Source organism: Stegostoma tigrinum, chromosome 8, assembly GCF_030684315.1.
Source record: "Stegostoma tigrinum isolate sSteTig4 chromosome 8, sSteTig4.hap1, whole genome shotgun sequence".
Classification (NCBI taxonomy): Eukaryota; Metazoa; Chordata; class Chondrichthyes; order Orectolobiformes; family Stegostomatidae; genus Stegostoma; species Stegostoma tigrinum.
The window spans coordinates 60,173,961-60,195,428 of record NC_081361.1 but is presented as its reverse complement, the minus strand read 5'-3'; the positions used below and the strand labels follow the sequence as shown (position 1 = coordinate 60,195,428).

At 40.9% G+C, this 21,468-nt stretch overlaps 1 protein-coding gene across 2 annotated transcripts in view; it reads left to right on the top strand.

Moving 5' to 3' along the window:
• Nucleotides 1-21,468, top strand: part of LOC125456043 (metalloprotease TIKI2-like) — a 383,081-nt gene that overhangs the window by 170,824 nt on the left and 190,789 nt on the right. For both annotated transcript variants that reach the window (XM_048538687.2, XM_048538688.2), the window contains exon 3: nt 19,159-19,305. In XM_048538687.2, the coding sequence (XP_048394644.2) occupies nt 19,159-19,305 (147 nt within the window). The remainder of the gene's footprint in view (nt 1-19,158; nt 19,306-21,468) is intronic.

The window sequence follows — 21,468 nt, the reverse complement described above, 5'->3', positions numbered from 1 at the left end:
ACTTGCATGATTTATTGGGACACTGTGTCCTTTATCGTTCATCACATGGAAATGTGGGACGCTGATCACAGATGTCTGTGCTATGAATGACGTTGACAACATTTACAAAGAAACAAAGAAACTTACAGCACAGGAACAGGTCCTTCGGCCCTCCAAGCCTGTGCCGATCAAGATCCTCTGTCTAACCTGTCATTTATTTTCTAATAGTCTGTGTCCATTTGCTCCCTGCCCATCCATGTACCTGTCCAAATATATCTAAAAAGATGCTAACGAGTCTGCGTCTACCACCTCTGCTGGCAATGCGTTCCAGGTGCCCACCACCCTCTGTGTAAAGAACTTTCCATGCATATCTCCCTTAAACTTTCCTCCTCTCACTTTGAACTCATGATCCCTAGTAATTGAGTCCCCCACTCTGGGAAAAAGCTTTTTGCTATCCACCCTCATGATTTTGTAGACCTCAATCAGGTCCCCCCTCAATCTCCATCTTTCTAATGAAAATAATCCTAATCTATTCAACCTCTCTTCATAGCTAGCACCCTCCATACCAGGCAACATCCTGGTGAACCTCCTCTACACCCTGTCCAAAGCATCCACATCCTTTTGGTAATGTGGCAACCAGAACTGTACACAATACTCCAAATGTGGCCGACCCAAAGTCCTATACAACTGCAACATGACCTGCCAACTCTTGTACTCAATACCCCGCCCAATGAAGGAAAGCATGCCATATGCCTTCTTGACCACCCTATTGACCTGCGTTGCCACCTTCAGGGAACAATGGACCTGAATACCCAGATCTCCCTGATCATCAATTTTCCCTAGGACTTTTCCATTTACTGTAGTAGTTCTCCCTTGAATTTGATCTTCCAAAATGCATCACCTCACATTTGCCCGGATTGAACTCCATCTGCCATTCATCTGTCCAACTCTCCAGTCTATCTATATTCTGCTGTAATTTCTGACAGTCCCCTTCACTATCAGCTACTCCACCAATCTTAGTGCCATGGGGAGCCTTATCAAACGCCTTACTGAAGCCCATGTATATGACATCTACAGCCTTTCCCTCATCAATCAACTTTGTCACGTCAAAGGTGATTGTTAGTTTAGTTCAGTGACAAATCCTTTCAGTCCTCATTCTTAGAGCCAGTGATTTTTTTTTTCAATTTTTAAAAATAAATTGCTTCAGGAGATAATTTTCCAAGATGTCCATGAGTTAAACAATAAACTAATTTCTCATGGCTAATGTGTATGGAAAATAATGAGAAATGCTAAAGTCAGTAAAAATGAACTTAGCAACTTATAGAGTTGAGGTTGCCTCTCAACTAAAAAAAAATCTAAGTTTATCTTCTCTTGGCAACGTTATTGATTACCACGAATAAAAGTATTATTTATGCAGTAAAGAGGAAAACTAAAATAATAATGCCCATTAATACAGCATCTATCTTGGTATTAAATTTTAAGTATGTTTGTTTGCTTTTGACTTTAGTTCGGTGGTAGCGTCAGACACCGCTGGGAAACATTAAGTGGAAAACAAGCTAAAGAAAAGAGGTCATGAGGTCGCCTGCCCCTGTAAAGCTCATGTAAAATGAGGTTAGAGGCCATGGTTTATAGCAGTGATGCAACACTCAGTTTTCAAATAAAAAGGCTAGTTATAAGCAGTTACAGCAGAGGGATGTAATCACTGGGAAATGATTTAATGTGTACTGCAGTTCAGTACCACTGTTCTTGGCAGATTTGGGAGCATTAGCAGAGTTTGAGAAACTTGTAATTCAGTGTTTTGCAGGACATGTGTGATCCATGTCAGAACTGCACAGATTCAAACTTGATACCAATTGTTGGTGACAAACCTTTTATAGGCACAGTGTCAAAGTGGTAATTAAAATCCAAACAGATCAGATATCACTTGTTAGATAATTGGGACAAGGCAATGTACATTGCCCACTGTTTTTTGTTCAGTTTTTATATAGCCAAAGAGATGTTAGGCTTACACCAGATTTATGACCACCTGTACAATCTAATGTACCTCTCCTGTCTCTATTCTTCTTTAATAGTCTGTCATCATTCTCGGAAGGGAAAGTCATCTGATTCAACTAGACCCATTAATCTTCACCCACGCTAACATTAATCTTTTCTGCGCACTAAGAAAGTTACACGCCTTGAACAGCAGAATACTGTGGTTGCTGGAAATTTGAAATAAAAGCAGAAAATATTGGAGGTACAAAGCTCAGGGAATCTTTCTTTAGATAGAAACTGAGTTTGTGGTCCAACTATGCTGATAGTCCAGTGCCCTCTAACCTGAATGCAATTTTCTGGTAAAATCATGATGCAGAAAAAATTCCACAGCACAGCAATCCATGCATGGAGCAGTGAAGAGAATCATTGCAGAATATGCACCCCTTTCTGAGCCACAAGTTGCTGTCAGCTAAGTTTGGATGGTCAGTGTGAATGTCACTGAATGGTTGAGTGGATTAATGTTAGGGAATAGGTGTGTGGCTGTGGTAAGTAGATGTGTGATATATTGGGTATTAATAACAAGTAGAATGGCAGAGGTGAACTGGTAGGAGGGTATAATGGTAGGTTTACAGATGGGTGAGGTGGATGAGGTTTGGTGTAGTTGTCAAATTTGGAGTCTGACATACCAGATGGATGGCTGTCAAGTGGCAGGGGCTAATTAGATTTGTTTGGGAGAGAGTAATCAGCTGGTGGGTCTTGTCAGGTCAGGTCTCGAGGGGTAGGATTTGAGATGGAGGGTGGATGCATGGTGATGGGTGATCATTTGGAGAGTTAGGGGGCCATTTGTGTAATTACCCAGGCATTAGACAAGATTTTTCTATTTAACTCTTGACTAGATTAGATTCCCTACAGTGTGGAAACAGGCCCTTCGGCCCAACAAGTCCACACCGCTCCTTGAAGCATCCCACCCAGACCCATCCCCCTATAACCCACACACCCCTGAACACTGTGGGCAATTTAGCACGGCCAATCCACCTAACCTGCACATCTTTCGACGGTGGGAGGGAACTGGAGCACCTGGAGGAACCCCACGCAAACACGGGGAGAATGTGCAAACTCCACACACAGTCGCCCGAGGCTGGAATTGACCCCGGGTCCCTGGCGCTGTGAGGCTGCAGTGCTAATCACTGAGCCACTGTGCCACCCATAAGGTTCCTTGATAACGACCCAGATATGTATAACATATATGTCCAAAGAATCCAACTCTAACTCAGAATTGAAGACTTCTTTTGATGAATCTCTGGGATCAAGAGTATTAGACTTAGCATCAAAAGAAATGTTGACAGGGTAAGAAAAATACGAAACAAAAGAAGTGATGTGTTGAGAGCTGCTGTGATAATACCTCAAACTAAAAGCAAAACTAAAACACTCCAAGTAAAGGAAACAAAATTGAGCACCTGAGTTTACAGTCTGAACTTGTTGAATACAATATCAAGCCCTCATCACAGTAAAATGCCTAAGCAAAGGCTGACGTACTGTTCCTTGAGCTTACATTAAGCTTCACTGAATAAAGGTCCAGCTCTGCATTTCCAGAGGATTTAACTACACTAGTGTGGGAGTCGAACATTGCGGTTGCTTCTTTAATTGCTGCTGCCAAAATTGATGTTTCTTTGTCAGCAGTTCATTGTCGTTCATGCTTTAAAGTACTGTGAGATTTTGCCTTAAAAGCACTTGAGTGTTTATTGGAGTCATGCACCTCTTCATGTAAAGTTGTGGCATGACATAAAATGCAGAACAGCATACTCCATCTCTTTTGTTGATTTTATGTACGTCATTCTCATGACATGCATAGCTCTCTATGATCAAATCCATCCTGGGTGCATTCCTCTGCATTTGGTTATTGTTAAACTCTTACTTTGGAAGGAAAGTTGTGAGGCACAAATGTGATAGAGATCCTTTCCTCCGTCTGAGAGCATGCATCCTGTGAAATATCCTTGAAAAGGAATAAACACATTCTGAGAGGGAGTAATAGCTGCTACCAGTGTGATTTTTGAGTAAAGCCAGGCACTGACTATATCTGTAGGAGGTTAATTTGCATAAGAGTTTCTTTAACAGGTGCTGAAAGAGAAAGAGTATGATGTACAAAGAGGTGAGTGAAAACTGTATGAATGATGGGAGATCTGGATTTGTAAGATTGCTTTGTCTTGTCATGATTAGCTTTGAGAGATCGTTCAACCAGTCCCTATTTGATCTGGTATAGTGATGTCATAGAGGTGACACCAACAGAGAGAGTTTTTGTTACCCTGCTCTGGAATGCTCAAAGATTGATTAATTTCATCTTTGTGATGACTTTGGAGTACTTCCTTTCTAGGCTTCCAGCTTATATTGTAAGACTACAGCGTATAATATGTTAACCACATGGAACTTGTTACTGTGTGTCCTTCTGGTTTCTTCTGCTACTTCATATATTTGCTAGCCTTGTATTGGCACATTTCTTTAGATCTGGCAACTTTTCCTGGATATTCTTCCAGCATGTGGTGGACACTAGACACAGAATTAACCTACTCCAGCATGATGTTCTTGGGCTGTTGGAGTGCACTTCCTTCCTGTATGTGACATTTCCTGTGCCCTGTCACACTGAGTGTAAAAATGTGGAAAGTCATATCCTCGAGCTTTCAATGCCTTCCAGTGTTCCACTGATGACTACTTGCTCTCATCTTATGGATACTAAACGAAAAAGAAAAAAATAAGATGCATGTGTTGTCAAGACCCATAAATTCTCACTCCTAAAATTTCAGGCCCAGTAATCAGTCTTCTGGTATGGGCATCCGTTTTGGGGAAAATACCTTCCATATCTGTGTAAGAACCTGTTTGTCAATACTTGTGCAGCAGTCCCATTATTACTGTGACAGAACTGCACTGGAATTTTGGTTGCCTGTTTGGATCGAAAGATATTGGATTTCTGCATCGTTGGAAATGTGTGCTAATTGACTCATCACTCACTGTCATTGTAACCAATCTTTTAGCACACGACTGAAGATCAGGTGGGCAAAACAGAGCTATAAAATGAACGTTTTACACGGACTGCATCTTAAGAGTTTCAGGCTGTTTTGATAATTTTGTAACATTCTCCAGGCCATGTTTTTCTTTATTCTGACCAAAAATGTACTTTTTTCCCTTCTTTGTAGGCACTGACTTATTAAGATTTAGTGGCCCTGCCTCACCTAATTACCTATTCTTTGTAATTACCCCAAAAAATGAATATCAGTTTCAGCAGAGATTAGCTGCTTGAAATAGTGATGGGAACCTCCCAGAACATTTTCATCTACACGATTAATGAGTAGATAAGAAACCTACAAAATTGGGATTCTGGGTAGCTCCATTAATCATTTACATAAGAGGGAAACAGAAGAGACACTCTTGGCACTACTTGCTGTTAAGCCCCACACAGATGCATCATCTCAAAAGACATTGATGGACAGCTATAAGGACAAACTTTTATGAGGGAGTAGAAACTTTAGTGAAGCATTTGTTACTTTATACCTGGGAGGCAGAAGTTATCAGTATTCTAGAAGAAACTGTGTCCTGGATCCATACAATATATCAATAGTTCAAGGTGGTACTTGTTACAATATTGGTTACCACTAACAGTTTGTATTTATTCAGCACTTAACACAGAACATTTCCCCTTGCACTTCACAGTTGTGTATATCGATAAGTACATTGTATAAATCATTTCTGTTCTCATTGGAGAGAAGGCAGCTAAGAGGGGATTTAGTAGAGACATACAAGATGATCAGAGGATTAACATTGAAGTGGTGCAATCAATGAGAAAGTACTGTCCCCCATTGTGATTGAATTTTTAATCATGATTTTTGCTACAGCTACTTTAAGTGTTCAAGTTCCATTTTGGTGTAATCATGAAAATGTGAACTCACTACACATGGTGTGGAATGGTGGTTCAGTGATTAGCACTGCTGTCTCACTGATTGAACTGGGGCTCAATCCCAGTGGACAAAAGTCTGTATAGAGTTTGCATGTTCCCCCTCTGTCTGTGTGGGTTTCCAACAAGTGCACTGGTTTTCTCCCGCAGTTCAGAGGTGTGCAGGTTATGCTAAATTGCCCATAGTGTTCAGGGATGCATATGTTAGGTGTGTTAGCCGTGGGAAATGTAGGGTTACAGGGAAAAGAGTAGGAAAATTGGTCTGGGTCAGATGCTCTTCAGAGGGTCAATGTGGACTTGTTGGGCCAAATGGCCTGTTTCCACACTGTAAGGATTCTGTGATTCTGTGATTAGATAGGGTGGACAGTGAGAGTCTTTTCCCGAGGATGATGACTTCAGTTTGTACAAGGGGGCATAGCTACAAATTGAGGGGTGATAGATTTAAGACAGATGTCAGTGGCAGGTTCTTTACTCAGAGAGTGGTAAGGGCGTGGAATGCCCTGCCTGCCAGTGTAGTTAACTCAGCCATATTAGGGGCGTTTAAACAGTCCTTGGATAAGCATATGGATAATGATGGGATAGTGTAGGGGGAGGGGCTTAGATTAGTTCACAGGTCAGTGCAACCGAAGGGTCTGTTCTGCGCTGTATTGTTCTATGTTCTATGTTTTTCTAATGTTGGGTACAACTTTTAATCAGATTAACAAATTCATGAGGCTGACATTTCATATAAGTCACCGTAATTATGAGGGAAGAGTTATGGCCAATACCATCTAAAAATCCTTCAGCCTCTTGCATTTATGGGCCAATAATCTTTGGAGTAACTTGTCTGTAATCTTCGGCTCAGCTTATTTGAGTAGGATTTTCTGTCAAAATTTCAAAGGTGTGCAACTCTTAATCAACAATAAAAAGAAATGTAGTTTATGGAATACTTCAATCATTTGTGATTCTTTTTTGCCATAACAAGGCCATGAATTTGAGGACTTGTCTTTCAACAATCTCTGATCAGAAACATGTTAGCACATCATTTAAATGCAATCAGTCACTACATTTAAAGTCTATAAATCATGCTGCACTAAGGTCACCAGCGCATTGTTTCAATCTAAGTGGCAGCAGTGGGAAAACTGATTAAGTGCAGGAAAAGCACAATTGCCATTGATTTTAATTGGGCCAGGGCCATGATAATTTCCTTTTAAGGTCATTTTGGCAAAGGTATGAGTAAAGTGGTTGGGTTTGTTGTGGCGCAATGGTCGTGTCTCAATTTCTGACCAGAAGGTCCTGGTTCAAATCCCACCTGCCCCAGTCATGTCTGAACAGGTTGATTTAAAAATATCTATTAGTAAAGTGGCCCAGATACCAAAGGAACATGGAGTGATTTAATTAGCGGTCTTTACATAGTGGTGCCGCAGTGCAATTGCTTAAGTAGCCAGAAAAGTCTGGGATTCATCCTTGTTGTGGTTTCCTGAACTTCATCCATTGTTTGAATACCTCCTTTCAGAGCAAACAGACCGGATGGGATTATGGTCTTAACATGGTGTGCAACATGTTTAGAGCTATTCCTGATCTGACTATATATCTTCCTTTCAAATCTACTGGCTTAGTTAGAAGGAAGTGCAAATTTGCTATGTAGTATTTGTCACCACATTATATGGTGGAAATATTTTGCCTCCAGTAATACTTTTTGACTCATATTTGCAAATCTAGGCTGACATCATCCAGACAATGGTTTCCCAGTGCAAGTGGCGCTGATTGGCAGAACTGAAAGTTGTAGAACGTTCTAATACAGATCTTTGAATAGTTGGCACTGCCTGTGACTATTTTCTAAACTGGGAAACCTCTGCAATGAAGCTAGTATGCATATACAAGGAAAACAAATTGAGATCTCTTAAAAGTAGGAAGTTAAGTTAGTTCAGAACACTGGCCAGAGAATTTGATCTTTGACTAAAACAGTAACGTAACTTTTAATTACACTGAGATTTGCAGCACAGATACGAACTTGACAGAGCATCACCGATTTCCCAGAAGATGAACTAAGGGGGATTGTTTTAGTTGCAAGGAAATAACTCTGGGGGTGATTGGAATTTGGAACTGAATCAATCTTTGCTCAGATGTATTTGGTAATCAAATTCCTCAGCCAAGCAGATTTACAGGGTGTTGTTGAAGATCAGCTGGTTTAGCTTATTTGTGAGATCTAGAGGAATGAACTTGCTATTAGGACCTGTGATAATTCTTGTACGCCCCCTGTGCATGAGCATTCCAGCTGAACTTGCTCATCTCTGATTTAATGAAACTAAGGTTGCAGTTAATAAACTTTTTTTGCTTCTTGGGTTTTGATAAGGCATCATGCTTGCCAACTTTCACAAAAAGGACACACCAAATGGAAAGTGTACTTGGGTGGGTTATGTCATACAGCCTGACTGCCTCAGATAATACACAGTAGACAAGAATGTAACCTGACATCCTCTAATCTGTATTGGTAAATGGCACAACATGCCACACATTCAGCCAAGAAGCCGCTGAAGTTTATGGAATCCAATACTAAACCTTATGAGAGTTTGGCTTGTGGGTAGGGTAGTGCAGCATTTTTAAAAATAATTGGTGATATACATTGTTTAAATTATTACAGGTTTGAACTAACATTCTGCTGCACCTCTATTATAATTCTACTTACAATGATAACACTGACACCACCTGGAAATATTGTTGAATCAGATTAAATAGTAATGCTAACAAAGGATGGGTTATGTGCTGTTGGAAGCAAGCAGAGGATAGAGATTAATTTCTTCATTCTTTCACAGAACCTACATGTACATGTATGCAAAAACACTCCTGATGGGCGGAATGCCTTCCCTCTGTGCTGTATGATTGCCTTGAGTGAAACCGTTTGCTTTCCTGGAAATACAAGAATCTTAAATATTATTGTGTCACGCAAGAGGAAACTGTAAATGTATTAAAATCTGAAGCTTGATGATTAGAACAGTTATGGGTTCTAGATTCCACGGACAAGTAAATGTTGTGTACAAGCCAGAATACCATTTTTGGTTATTATCAAAGGCATTGGTCAGTTGAATCTGCATTTTTTTAAAACAGATTCAGATATACTGAATAGTTTAAAAGGAGTCAACTTCTCGAAAAAGAAATGATAAATGCCAATGGTTTCCTGGCATTAAGCAAACCCGGCTGAACTGGGTTTTGAGCCAGTCATGGAACAACACAGCTTGTAAAATGGAATTTTTCACCAGGTGGGTGGAGAAATGTTCTACTTTCATTCAGCTTCCCTGCTGACTGAATTTCCCAGTCAACTCATTGCAGCAATATTTGACAAAGTAGCACATTGGGTAATGAATCCCACTTGGTCAAGCTATCACCGGAAAGCTGCCATCCATGGTGAAGGTGGAGAGAATAAAATAAATTGTAATAAGCTGTTCCACATGTAGTCCTGAGCCATGCAGACTTGGAAGGCCTGAGTTTTGATTTCAGATTGAACTTTGTAAAATGGTGTGCTGTAAAGGAACATAATGGTTTGCCAGATACTCCATAGCCTAATAGGGAAAAACTATCCCAATTCATGTTCCAACCTTCAAATTAATGAATCCCACGGGGAAGTTCTCTTATGTTCATAGAAGAAATGTTTTACCACCCTCTTCCCCAAGTGGAAACTAGTCAGTTTTGGCAATGATGTTTTCCATTGTCGATTTTTTTTTAGTTAACAACGTACTTCTAAGTTATTTGTTCATACGTTCATTGGGCCAAATCATCAGAAATAAAAGCATAATTTCTAAATTTACTAAATGAGAGGGATAGTCAATTCTGAGATCAATGAATTAGAAAAATGCATTAATAAATTGTATATTGGGCATACAGTTGATGAATTTCAATACATAAATGTGAGGCATGTTTAAAAAATCAACTTTTTCTTAGAATATAGTAATTCGATTGAGGTAGGTGAGCAAAAGGAGCTGGGACTACAAATACACAAATTCCTAAAAGTATCAATAAAGTTAATGAAATCAGTAAAACACAAGCAAAGTAAAATCAATAAAAACAAAAAAAACAAGCAAAACATTAGGAATTATTCCTGGAGGGATAGATTTGAGAAGTAGAGTTATGCTCTGCATATATCAAACCTTCGTTCGGCCACACATTGAGCATATTGTACAATTCTGGTCATTGTATGGCAAAAAGCATTTGGGGGAACTAGACAGAGTGCAAGACCAGTGAAGTTATTGTCAATACAGTGTGTGGAGCTGGAGGAACACAGGTCAGGCAGCATCAGAAGAACAGGAAAGTTGACTTTTCAGGTTGGGACCCTTCAGAAATGGGGGAGGGTGGAGGGAGCTGGGAAATAAATAGAGGGAGGAGTAGTGGTGCCGGGGGAAGATAGGTGTGATGGAAGATAGGTGGATACAGGTTGGGCGTAGTGGGTTTTTGTAAGTGGGAAGGCTGAGGTGGATAGGTGGGAGAGAAGATAGACAGGTTGTGTCAGGTTGAGGGTGTGTGGGGCTGGAGAAAGGTCGGGTGGTGATTGATTGGTGATTGGTTGTTGGGGAGGGTGGGGTAGATGGGTGGGAAAGAAGATGGACGGGTTGTGATCGGTCAAGGAGACGTATATGAGAGGGAGATGTGGACATGGGATGAGGCCGGGGTGGGGAGTCTTTAAAGCTGGTGAATTCTATGTTTAGGCCAATGGACTGCAGGCTCCCAAGGTGGAACATGAGGTACTGCTCCTCCACTTTGCGGATGGTGTCATTGTGGCGCTGGAGGAGGCCCAGGATGGACATTTCACACAGGGAATGGGAGGGGGAGTTAAAGTGGTTGGTGACTAGAAGGTGTTGTCATTTGTCATGTACAGAGCATAGATGCTCCACAAAACGGTCTCTGAGTCTACATTTGGTGTAGAGGAGGCCACATCGGGACCAAGCAGATGCAGTAGACCAAGATGGAGGATGTACAGGTGAATCCCTGTCTAATGTGGAAGGTTTGTTTGGTGCCTTGAATGGAGGTGAGGGGGGGAAGTTTAGGGGCAAATGTAGCAATCCCTGCAGTTTCAGGGAGAGGTGCTGAGTCTGGTGGGGCTGTGGAGGGTGTGGAGCAGATGAGGGAGTTGCAGAGAGAGTGGTCCCTACAGAAAGTTGATGGGGTGGGGAGGGGAACAACTCTTTGGTTATGGGGTCAGATTGTAGGTGGCGGAGAATAATGCATTGGATACGAAGGTTGGTGGAGTGAAATGTGAGAACCAGAGGGACTCTCTGTCTTTATTTTTATTGGGGAAGGGGGTATGAGGGCAGAAGTGCAAGAAACACAAGAGGTTGAGGGCATTTTTGATCACTGAAGTGGGGAAGTTGTGGTCCTTGAAATGGGAGTAGATCTGGAATGCTCCATCTTGGGACCAGATGCAGCAGAAGTGGAGAAATTGGGAGTAAGCGTTCACATTCCTGCAGGAAGATGGGTAAGAGGAGTTGTAGTCCAGGTAGCTGTGGGAGTCAGTGGGTTTGAAATAGACCGGTTTTGAGGCAGTCACCAGAGATGGAGATGGGCTAGTCCAGGAAGGAGAGGGAGGTGTTGGAGATGTTTGAGGTGAATTTGGGAGTGGAGTGAAAGGTGTTAGTAAAGTTGATGAACTATTCAAGCTCTTCACAGGAGCATGAGGTGGCATTGATCCCGTCATTGATGTAACGGAGGAAGAGGTGGGGGATGGTGCCAATGTAACAGTGGACCACATCAACTCCAGGGTCCTACCTGCCTCGATCCCCTACAGTTTGCCTACTGACATAACAGGTCCACAAAGGATGCCATGTCCCTAGCCTTGCGCTCTCCCTGGAACATCTGGACAACAAAAACACCGACATCAGACTCCTGGTCATTGGCTACAGCTCCACCTTCGACAGCATTATCTCCTCCAGACTGATGTCAAAACTGCGTGACCTTGGTTTTGCTCCAACCCTCTGCAACTGGATCCTCAGCTTTCTGACCCATAGGCTGCAATCAGTGAAAACTGCAATCAGTGAAGAGAGGGAACTGCACCTCCCCCACAATAACACTCAACACTGGAGATTCCCCCAAGGATGTGTCCTCAGCCCCCTACTGTACTCCCTATACACATATGATTGTGTTGCTAAATTCTGAATGAACACCATCTACAAGTTCACTGACAACACCACCGTAGTCGGATGGATATGTAACGACAGCGAGCCAAACTAAAGAAGGGAGATCGAGGGCTTGGTGACGTGGTGCAATGAAAACAATCTGTAACATCAGCAAATCATTGGCTTCAGAGCGAAAGCAGGAGAACACGCCCCCTCCCCCAACCACATCAATGGAAATGAGGCCGAGAATCAAGAGCATCAAGTTCCTAGGAATGACAATAACAGACCTGTCCTGGACTTGCCACGTAAATGTGACAGTCAAGAAGGCACAATGTGCCTCTTCCTCAGGTAGCTCAGGAAATTTGGCATGTCTATAAGGTCCCTCACCAACTTGTAGGGTGGCATGGTGGCCCAGTGGTTAGCACTGCTGCCTCACAGTGCCGAGTGTCCAAGTTCAATTCTAGCCTCTGGCAATTGTTTGTGTGGAGTTTGCATGTTCACTCCGTGTCTGCGTGTGTTTCCCCTGGGTGCTCCGGTTTCTTCCCACAGTCCAAAGATGTGCAGAGGAGGTGGGTTGGCCATGCTAAATTGCCCATAGTGCCCAGGGATTTTTAGGTTAGGTGGGTTAGACAAGGGAAATGTAGAGGTAGGGGAATGGGTCTCGGTGGGATGCTCTTCGGAGGGGCAGTGTGGACTTGTTGGGTTGAATGGCCTGTTTCCACACTGTAGGGATTCTATGATTCTATGAACTTCTACAGATGCACTATGGAAAGCATTCTGTCCCGGTGCATAACAGCCTGCTGTGGCAACTGCTCTGCCCAGGACTGTAAGAAACTACAGAAGGTGGTGTGCACAGCCCAGACCATCATGGAAGCTAATCTTCTATCCATGGACATCATTTACATGGCTCACTGCTGTGGAAAGGCTGCCAACATCATCAAAGACCCATTGCATCCCAGTAAGGATCTCTACAACCACTTACATCAGGCAGAAGATACAGAAGCCTGAATGTGTACACGAGCTGGTTCAGGAAAAGCTGCTTTCTGGCTGTTATTAGACCGGCGAATGGACTCTAGCCCCAAATAATGTAAACTGCAATGTAACCGGCATACCTCTAAGTCTTTTTGATCTGTATATCCTTTGCTTGCTCTGAGCTGCATTTAGTGCTCGTAAACAAAGCTTTTCAATGTATTGCGGTACACATGACAATAAAATCAAAATCAAGATCAAAATTGGTTGTTCTTGTTGTTATCTATCGAGCAAATGATTAATTGTGCCTCGAATTCAAGAATAACTGCAGAGCATGTGCAAAAGGAGTGACATCATATTGATTTCAGATCATATGGAACAGGCATCTGAGCCTGTAAATTTCCAGAAAATGTCCTGTTACAACCCTTTCTATATAATTATATTTAATAAAGGGTGTTAAACTTTATTAACAAGAGGCCAAACCTCACCTTACTATGTTTGGCTGAAGGTCAAATCAAATCCTAAGAAAAGGGAAGTTGAAATTCTACGTAAAGAAGGTAGAGCTTTGTGATTGAGATAAGCGTTATACTAAGTAGGCTGCTGAAGTCCACTGTTTGTAAGGTTCATTTTAGTTAAATTTCCCATTTACTGTGTGATGGAAAGTTTGTAATTGACCAGAATTTGTTTGTTGGACTTGTGTTGAATCTGGGCTTTGGCGTCTTAATGGTTACTGAAACTAATGTTTGGTGTTTGTCTTTTATGATCTGGTACAGTAAAATCCATTCTGTTCTAAACTAAAAAACCTTGTGACCAAAAGCTTGGGTGGACTATGGACTGGCTGGGTTGAATGCCCTGTTTGTCTGCTGGATAGTCTGTGTAATTCTATGCATATGAAGAAAAATGAGTTGGATATGGGACTAGAAAGATGTAAGGGCTGGGGAGGCTCTACCCATCAAATAAAAACCTTTTATAGAAGAAAGGAAAGTAATTGGATGTAAAACAAAAAATGAAATGAAATGCCACAATTACATTTTTTAATCCTTTGTGCATCAGTCCTTTTTAATTGGCAAGTGAACCCTGACTCTTTGTGCCTTTTGGGAATATTTTCACTAACCATGATAACTAAATGAGCTTTCAGCAATGTGCCTCTACTAATTAGAAGAATAGTCTTTTTGTTAATTATTTCACCTACCGGAGTTAACCACTGGCTCAATGGGACTGAGCTTGCTCTTGGGATATAGTAGAGTATCACATAAAATTTATGTCTAAATTTAAGCAAGTGTGCTTAACAAGAAAAAGAAAAAGAACATAATACTTTCCTGAAGTAGAAATTTGAATATTTAGCTCCTCATAGGGAAATTAATTAAAAAGCGACAACCTGAATGTTAAGACATATTTTGACAATGAATTTATATGCATAGGCCATGAAATTTCTTGGGATCAGCTAGTATTCTGCCATTCTCAAATGTGAAACTTGTGGAATTCCAAAAGAAACAGAGCTGAAGACTAAATGTGATTCAAAGGTTTTGAGAAGACTTGTAGCTCAGGTTGTAGTTGAGATTGTATCCTTGCTCGCTGAGCCATTGTGTTTGATTGCACAATGCTTCACTGGAGGTGCACTGACGTGGTTACTGAGCAGGGTGATGAAACATCTGCAGTCAAACACATTGGCTCAGTGAGCAAGTCTAGAACTAAATGTGATTGCTTGCACTACTTCCCGAAGGGAGATTTGAGCTATTCCTACCAAAAGCTTTTTTGAGCCAGTGTTTTCAAAAAGTTCTTGTCACTGTGGGGGCTGTGGTTATTATAGGATTTGCAACCCCACCAGCTACACTGAAATTGTGTAAGTCCACGCCCTCCAGAATTTGTAGGATCAGTGAGAAGGTAGTTCATTGGTATAGAACTTACATCTTTGGTGCTGACCTTTTCATTGATTGGAGGATCCTCTGCTACCCTTCCCCCTGAACCTGTACATTCCTGTTAGACCTCTCATTTTGACAGAATGTTTAAGCAGCTTTCCTGATCTGTATCTCAAAGCATGCAGTGATCCAGTTCCTTATTGAGGGGGACTGCTGGAACGTTGACTCTGTAAACGTCTTGTGGATTTTGCTGGCCTCTGCCTAAGTTAAACAGGAAATCAATTCACATCAATAGATTGCCCCCAAAAAATTGGTTTCTCTCTTAATCTCTTTGGACATTGCAGACTGTTTTCATAAATTTAACCAACTTCAATTTGATTTTACCAGTGATTTCCTGCCTTTTAATAACTGTTCATCATAATTGAACAGGCATCATAGAGTGTTTGATTGTTCCTTCTCAAGCTCGATAAATAAATGATGAAATATTAGTTCAAGTTGGGAAAGGTTTTGGGCCTTGTGTTCTTTTAAACGTTTCAGGACCAGTGACTGAATTAAATAAATCTACAAATCTCAAACAAGGCAATTGACTTTTCTTCCTCACCGGCAATGATGTGGTGAATGTCAAAGTTATGAATCAGATCACCCAGTTTTGCCTCTGGAACATAAATTACCACACAGGAGCAGTATGGCAGTGATTCAGCAAACCTCTGACAACTTTGCATTGGGTGTGCATCCACCCTGCGTAATAATGTTGGAGATTTGAGAAGCCAAATATATAACTTAAACTGTGAAGATGAAGGTGAACCTTAAATGTTTGCATAGCATATCCTGTTATCAGAATTAACTTCAAAAATGCATAGTATCGGTGCAAATCACAGAACGAACCAATCTCTTCCCACAATGCAGCACAGTTGGCAGAAGCAGAACTGATGGTCATAGGGCTTCTCTCCAATTATGGGGATGTGATTGTTTACAAATTAGTAAGGTTGCATTATTTCTCCAAAACATTGCACATTGCCTATTCTGATAAACCCTTCAAGGCAAAGCAGCCCACAGTAACACTTCCCAAGATGCACTGGTGCCCTTCAGCTAACCATATACCATTTCCAAGATACAACAGTGTCATGAATTTCTGGCTCAATTTTAGCAGCAGCAGCAGACGAACATGCTAAAACCCAGATAATTCTTCTTTCGCAGCCAGCTCATTGGGATTAAGAATGACTTGCCTCCACTCCAGTATGATAGCGTCTGAGAGGCCGACGTGTCCAATGCACAATCTGAAGACTTTGCCACAAGTGGAGCTGATGGTACCGGAAGGGTCAGTTAGACAAATTGATGGGAGGTTTGTTGTCTTTCTCCAACTCATCGACATCATCTCTGTGTGTTTCTGACAGCCTTTTGATGTGTTCACTGCCTTCTATGGTATCTGTGGGTAGAAAGTTGCACTATCAGTTGTCTTCCCTTGACTGGTTAAACAGCCTAATTAGTTTACAGTGGTAGCAGAGCAACCACCCGTGATTTTTAGTGAGATGTATTTTATTGCTTATAGCAATTATCTACAAATTATATTAGCTAGTTAGACATTGTCTCCGATTACCTCAGTGACATATATGATGCATTTGTCCACTTCAGGACCCAGGGCTGTTCTGTCCTGATTTCTGAACCCACCGTCCCCCCACCACTGCTGTATGACATTACCCAGTTGGATGGAACTCGGTGCAGTTTCCAACATTAACCTTGCAGAACCGTCATCTCATACAACATCCTCTAGAATGAACATTCTCTGCCTTGATCAGTTACAAGCCGGAGACACCCATGGGTCAACTGGTATATTTGATTTCTTCAGGAATACATTGAGGATCTCCCAAAAGTGTTTGTGTTGTTTTCCTGGAAATCCCCTGTTCTAATGAAGACCCTAGTAGAGCAACTGCTTTGTGAGACTGGTGTCAAACATCTGAACTACAGTGGGGTTGATTTGGAGTGATGAACGCTTTAATGCTTTGCATTCTGGCTAGGGAGAGGATTCTGGTGTCAAACCACCTTTCTTGCTTTCGATGTGTAAGAATTTTTGAAGGCATGACTGGTCGTACTAGAGTGTTTTGAATGGCTTGCTGCACATTAGCCAAGTTTCCAAAGTATAAAGAAGTACAGGAGTCACCATGACCTCATCTCCAGAATTTTCTGTAGACCTATGAGCCTTCCCTGTCCATTAGAGAAAGTCTTTCGATTCTGCTTCTGCCAACTGTGCTTCTGACATTGTGCATTTGAAGAGTGTTATGCTGAGTGATTTGTTTATTGTCTTGCATTGTTCTCGTTTGTAGAATGAAAGGGACAATCCACAACAGTGACACCCTTAGACAATATCCCAGACAGCTCTTTTTTTAAGTGTAAAGTTAGTGCTTTGATTTTGTTCTGATTTATTTAATCTTTTGTCTGTGCATTGTTACCTTCCTGAAAAATTGTATTTGACATGAAATATGAATTGCATGCAAGAGATGTAATAGAGAGTGGAAAAGAAAGCAGGGTCAATGAAGCGACTGACAGTGTTCAGAACTGAGGGTTAAAAGGGCCATGAGTAAAGTGAAGATGGTGGAAAACAACCTGAAGGCTGTTGCCATAGATGTTTGACTGTGTTGAGTCAAGAAGGTGATGAAACAACTTGGAAAGCTGAACCTGACATTTTACTCTTGGTAGTGCAGCGAAAAACATTGGGACCATCAAAGATCTTCAGAAAGCATAAAGAAACTTAACAAAATTAAAATCTCTCCATAACAAACTCAAAGCCAAGTATTACTTAAAAAAATGCGAAGAAACTTCTCTTTGACAGAATGTGTCAGGATGTTCAATTTCAGTTTTAATTTTGGTGCAAAAATGTTGTGATTCTGGCCCCAGGTACTGAAATTTACAGGACTTGAACTTATTGTGTAACTGAGATACACCAAAGTTGAAGTTTGAATCCTTCTTAGTTATTGGTAATGCAAATTATGTAGGGCTATGCTGGGGCCATCACTATGTGCCATTGATCTTTTCAAGCGGTTCTTTGGTGCCTCTCTGTAAGTGTAACGTGCATCCAGAATTCTTCAAATACAAGCTAGGTGCTAATAAAGTGAATCAGTAGATTTGGGAGCCACAGACTAGAACATCTGTTTCGGATTAATACCTCCTACTTTCAAGTCTGACTCTTCTTAGTCCCATGAGGCTAATGAATGGAATGAAACATGTATATGGGGCTTACCTTGGCTGTCCTGCTGAAGCATTTAGCTTTTTTTCTTGTGCTGTAAAACTGTCCTGAGAGTTGAAGAGGTGATACTCATTGCCAAAATAGCCTCCTTCAAAAAGCGTAAAGCACATTTTTGGCAGACCCAGAGAACTGCTTTCAAATACTATGTTTCTCTTGTTCCTAATCTTTCTCAGAAGAACATGTTAGTTTGGATGCCTGAAATCTCATATTCATTTCTTCAAACTGATTGTCATCCTTGTTCCAAACATTGCCTGCTTCCTCCATTGCTACATTTCCCCTTTAATCAAAAGCAGTTTTTTTAGCTTTATTCTATTTCTGGCTTCTTGTCCTAAGTATATTCCTTAAGTTTCTATTATTCTGCCTCCTCATTTTCCTCAGCAGTTAATTTTTAGCCATTTTCTGTTCTTGGACACTTTGGCAGCTGCATTACAGTATACTCCATTATTGTATTAGATATATTGTTGATAAGCTGTGCTTAAATAGCATACATTGTATAAATTAGATGAACCTGCAACATCTGGCAAAGTCAACTACCTGAAAGTTGCTAGAGGTCCAACTCTGCCATAGTTGTGCAGTGGAAATTTTAGGACTTAAATCTCCTTTTTGACATTATTGAAACATTGTTGCAAGTTTATTATTTACATTTTTTTGCAGAACACTCAACATTACATAATAATATGCTTAGCAATCGTAGAGATAGGATATTACAAAAAGTCATCCCGTTTGTCATCATTAGGTTCAGACAGCAAATGGACCATCACAGAATTTAGTAGCTCTTCCAAAACTCACTATCTGGGCTCACCCTTGAAAAATTGATGCCTGGCTGGTATAAAAAGCGATGATCAGTGTCCAGCATCTTTTGATGAAGAGAGGAGAAAAATATGTGTACAGAAAATGATTCCTGAATTGTCTCATTCCTAACATAACATTTCTCATCATGCACAACATTTTGCCTATTTAAAATAGAAACACAGCTTCATTATTAAACCCTGTACAGGGATGTGACTGCGCCTATGTTGTTATGCACCCCGGAACCATGCTGTTTAAAATTCCATCTGTTTCCAACTTAGTAGTATTCTTCATAATTGTTTTATTCTTGTGTCATTACAGGTCCTCTTCGCTTTAAACCAAACTCTGCTGCAACATGAAAGCCTCCGAGCAGGCAGTTTGCAAGCCCCTTACACAACAGAGGACCTCATCAAGCATTACAACTGTGGGGACTTGAATGCTGTCATCTTTAATCATGATACATCCCAAGTAAGAACTGGAGCTGTTATTTTGTTGACATTTTCAATCTTGTCAAAATGAGTACAAAGAAAGGGGTCAATTGAAATGGGGAAGAAAAGTTCCCGGTTATTTTAAAAGATATATAGCAGCTAATTGCAAGTTTATTCTAGAGAACAAAATGGTATGGCTCAGTATTGAAGCCTGTCAAGTCAGTTTTTTGCATTTTTTTTTCCTCTACCTACCTTGAATGGAATCGTAATCTTTTGGCTCCGATTGAGTTAGCTTGATGAAACAAGCTCATGTAAACTATAGGCTGTTGTTGACATGGCTGTTGTGCCACTAAATGTGCACCCGTTATTGTCATAAATGAAGTTGGCCATGGACGAGCCCTCGGAAATTTGTTGTTTTTGAATAATATTTACAGGGTTTCAGAGAAATTGGACAATGGCCTAACAAACGTTACATGAGTTAGTGGAGCTTGGCCAAGCCAGCATGGTTTCTGATTAGATTACTGTATGCTCTGGCACTGTGCTCTGCCTTTAGTGCTTGCTGTCAGTTGCAATTTAGGAGCTTGCTTCAAATCCTTTGAAGACTGTGGAAAAAGGTTTGTTTATGTCATTGTTTTTTTTGAAAGATAAGACTTTTTTTCCTTCATGAAAAGTTCATTAATGGGCTTTTGCAGCCTATAATTATAAAACAATTGTTGCTGTTGGATTTCCAGATGTACCAATTTAGGAGACTGCCGCGAACCTGTTTCTGAGATTTTGGTCAGCTTTCAAAGAAAAACTTACTTGAAATTTCTTGCTCCTCTGCTTACAAGTAGAAAATATTTGCAGCTTATTATAAATTTTAAGAAGCAAATTGGAAGGAAATATGAATTAAACTCTGGCTGAGATGCTGAACTTTTGTAAATGGGTTTTGTGTCTATTTGGTCTGTGCGGTGCATCAGGAATGCCATTCCCAGAGCTTACAATTCAGCTACTGTTCCCTCTAAACCGATCAGTACAATCCAAATTCTCTTACTTTTGAAGAAAGGTTTGCCAGCCAGGTGTTCTACTAAATTAGAAGATTTTACATTAAAAAAAATTATAATAGCATCAGATTCTACTGAGTCCTTTCCTGACTTTCAGGTTTCCAAAGTAGTTCGTGGAAAATTTTAGTACTTTGTCCAGAACCTATTTTATGATCAGATCTGACAGGTTTGTATTTTCACAAGCCTTTTGAATTTATAGTGCCGTGTTTTCATCAATTTTCTGGATCTCTAGCAGTTGCATTTCTTTTCAACTGTGATTGATTGCAGAGACTTTTGAATTTTGAAGTTTAAATCCTCCCCCATCCCACTAGCATTGCAACACTCAGCACCAAGGACAAACAAGTGCCGAATTATGCAGAGTTGCTATTGCACAGATGGCTGAAAATACATTGGATGAGGTGTTTTCTCCATGTGACAGGCACATTCATGTCCTACATTTTGGGCACTACTACGCACAATGTTGGAACATGCAGCTAAAATTGTCATGGAATGAAGTGCTGGAGGCCTTAAAAAGCATAAACGTTGATAAGTCCCCGGGACCTGATCAAGTGTATCCCAAGATATTGTGGGAAGCTGCGGAAGAAATTGTGGGGACCCGAGCAGAGACTGGAGGTTAGCTAATGCAGTGTCATTATTTAAGAAAGGCTGCAAGTAAAAGTCAGTGAACTACAGACTGGTAAGAGACTGACGTCAGAGGTGGGTAAATTGTTGGAAGGGATTCTGAGACAGGATCTACATGTATTTAGAAAAGCAAGAACTGATTTAGGATAGTTGGCATGGCTTTGGGCGTAGAAATTGTGTCTCTCAAACTTGATTCTGTTTTTTAAGAATGTGGCCAAGAATATCGATGAAGGCAGCGCAGTAGACATTGTCTATACAGACTTTAGCAAGGCCTTTGACAAGGTTCTGCATGCTAGGTTGGTTAGCATAGGCTTCACAGCTTGCCAGTTGGATTAAAAATTGGGAGGGTGGTAGTAGAGGGTTGCTTTTTGGACTGGAGGCCTGTGACCAGCAGTGTGCCACAAGGATTGCTGCTGGATCCACTGTTGTTTATCATTTTTATAAATAATTTGGATTAAAATATAGGAGGCATGACTTATAAGTTTGTGACTGACACCAAAATGGTCGGTATGGTGGAGAGTGAAGAAGGTTTTCGAAGA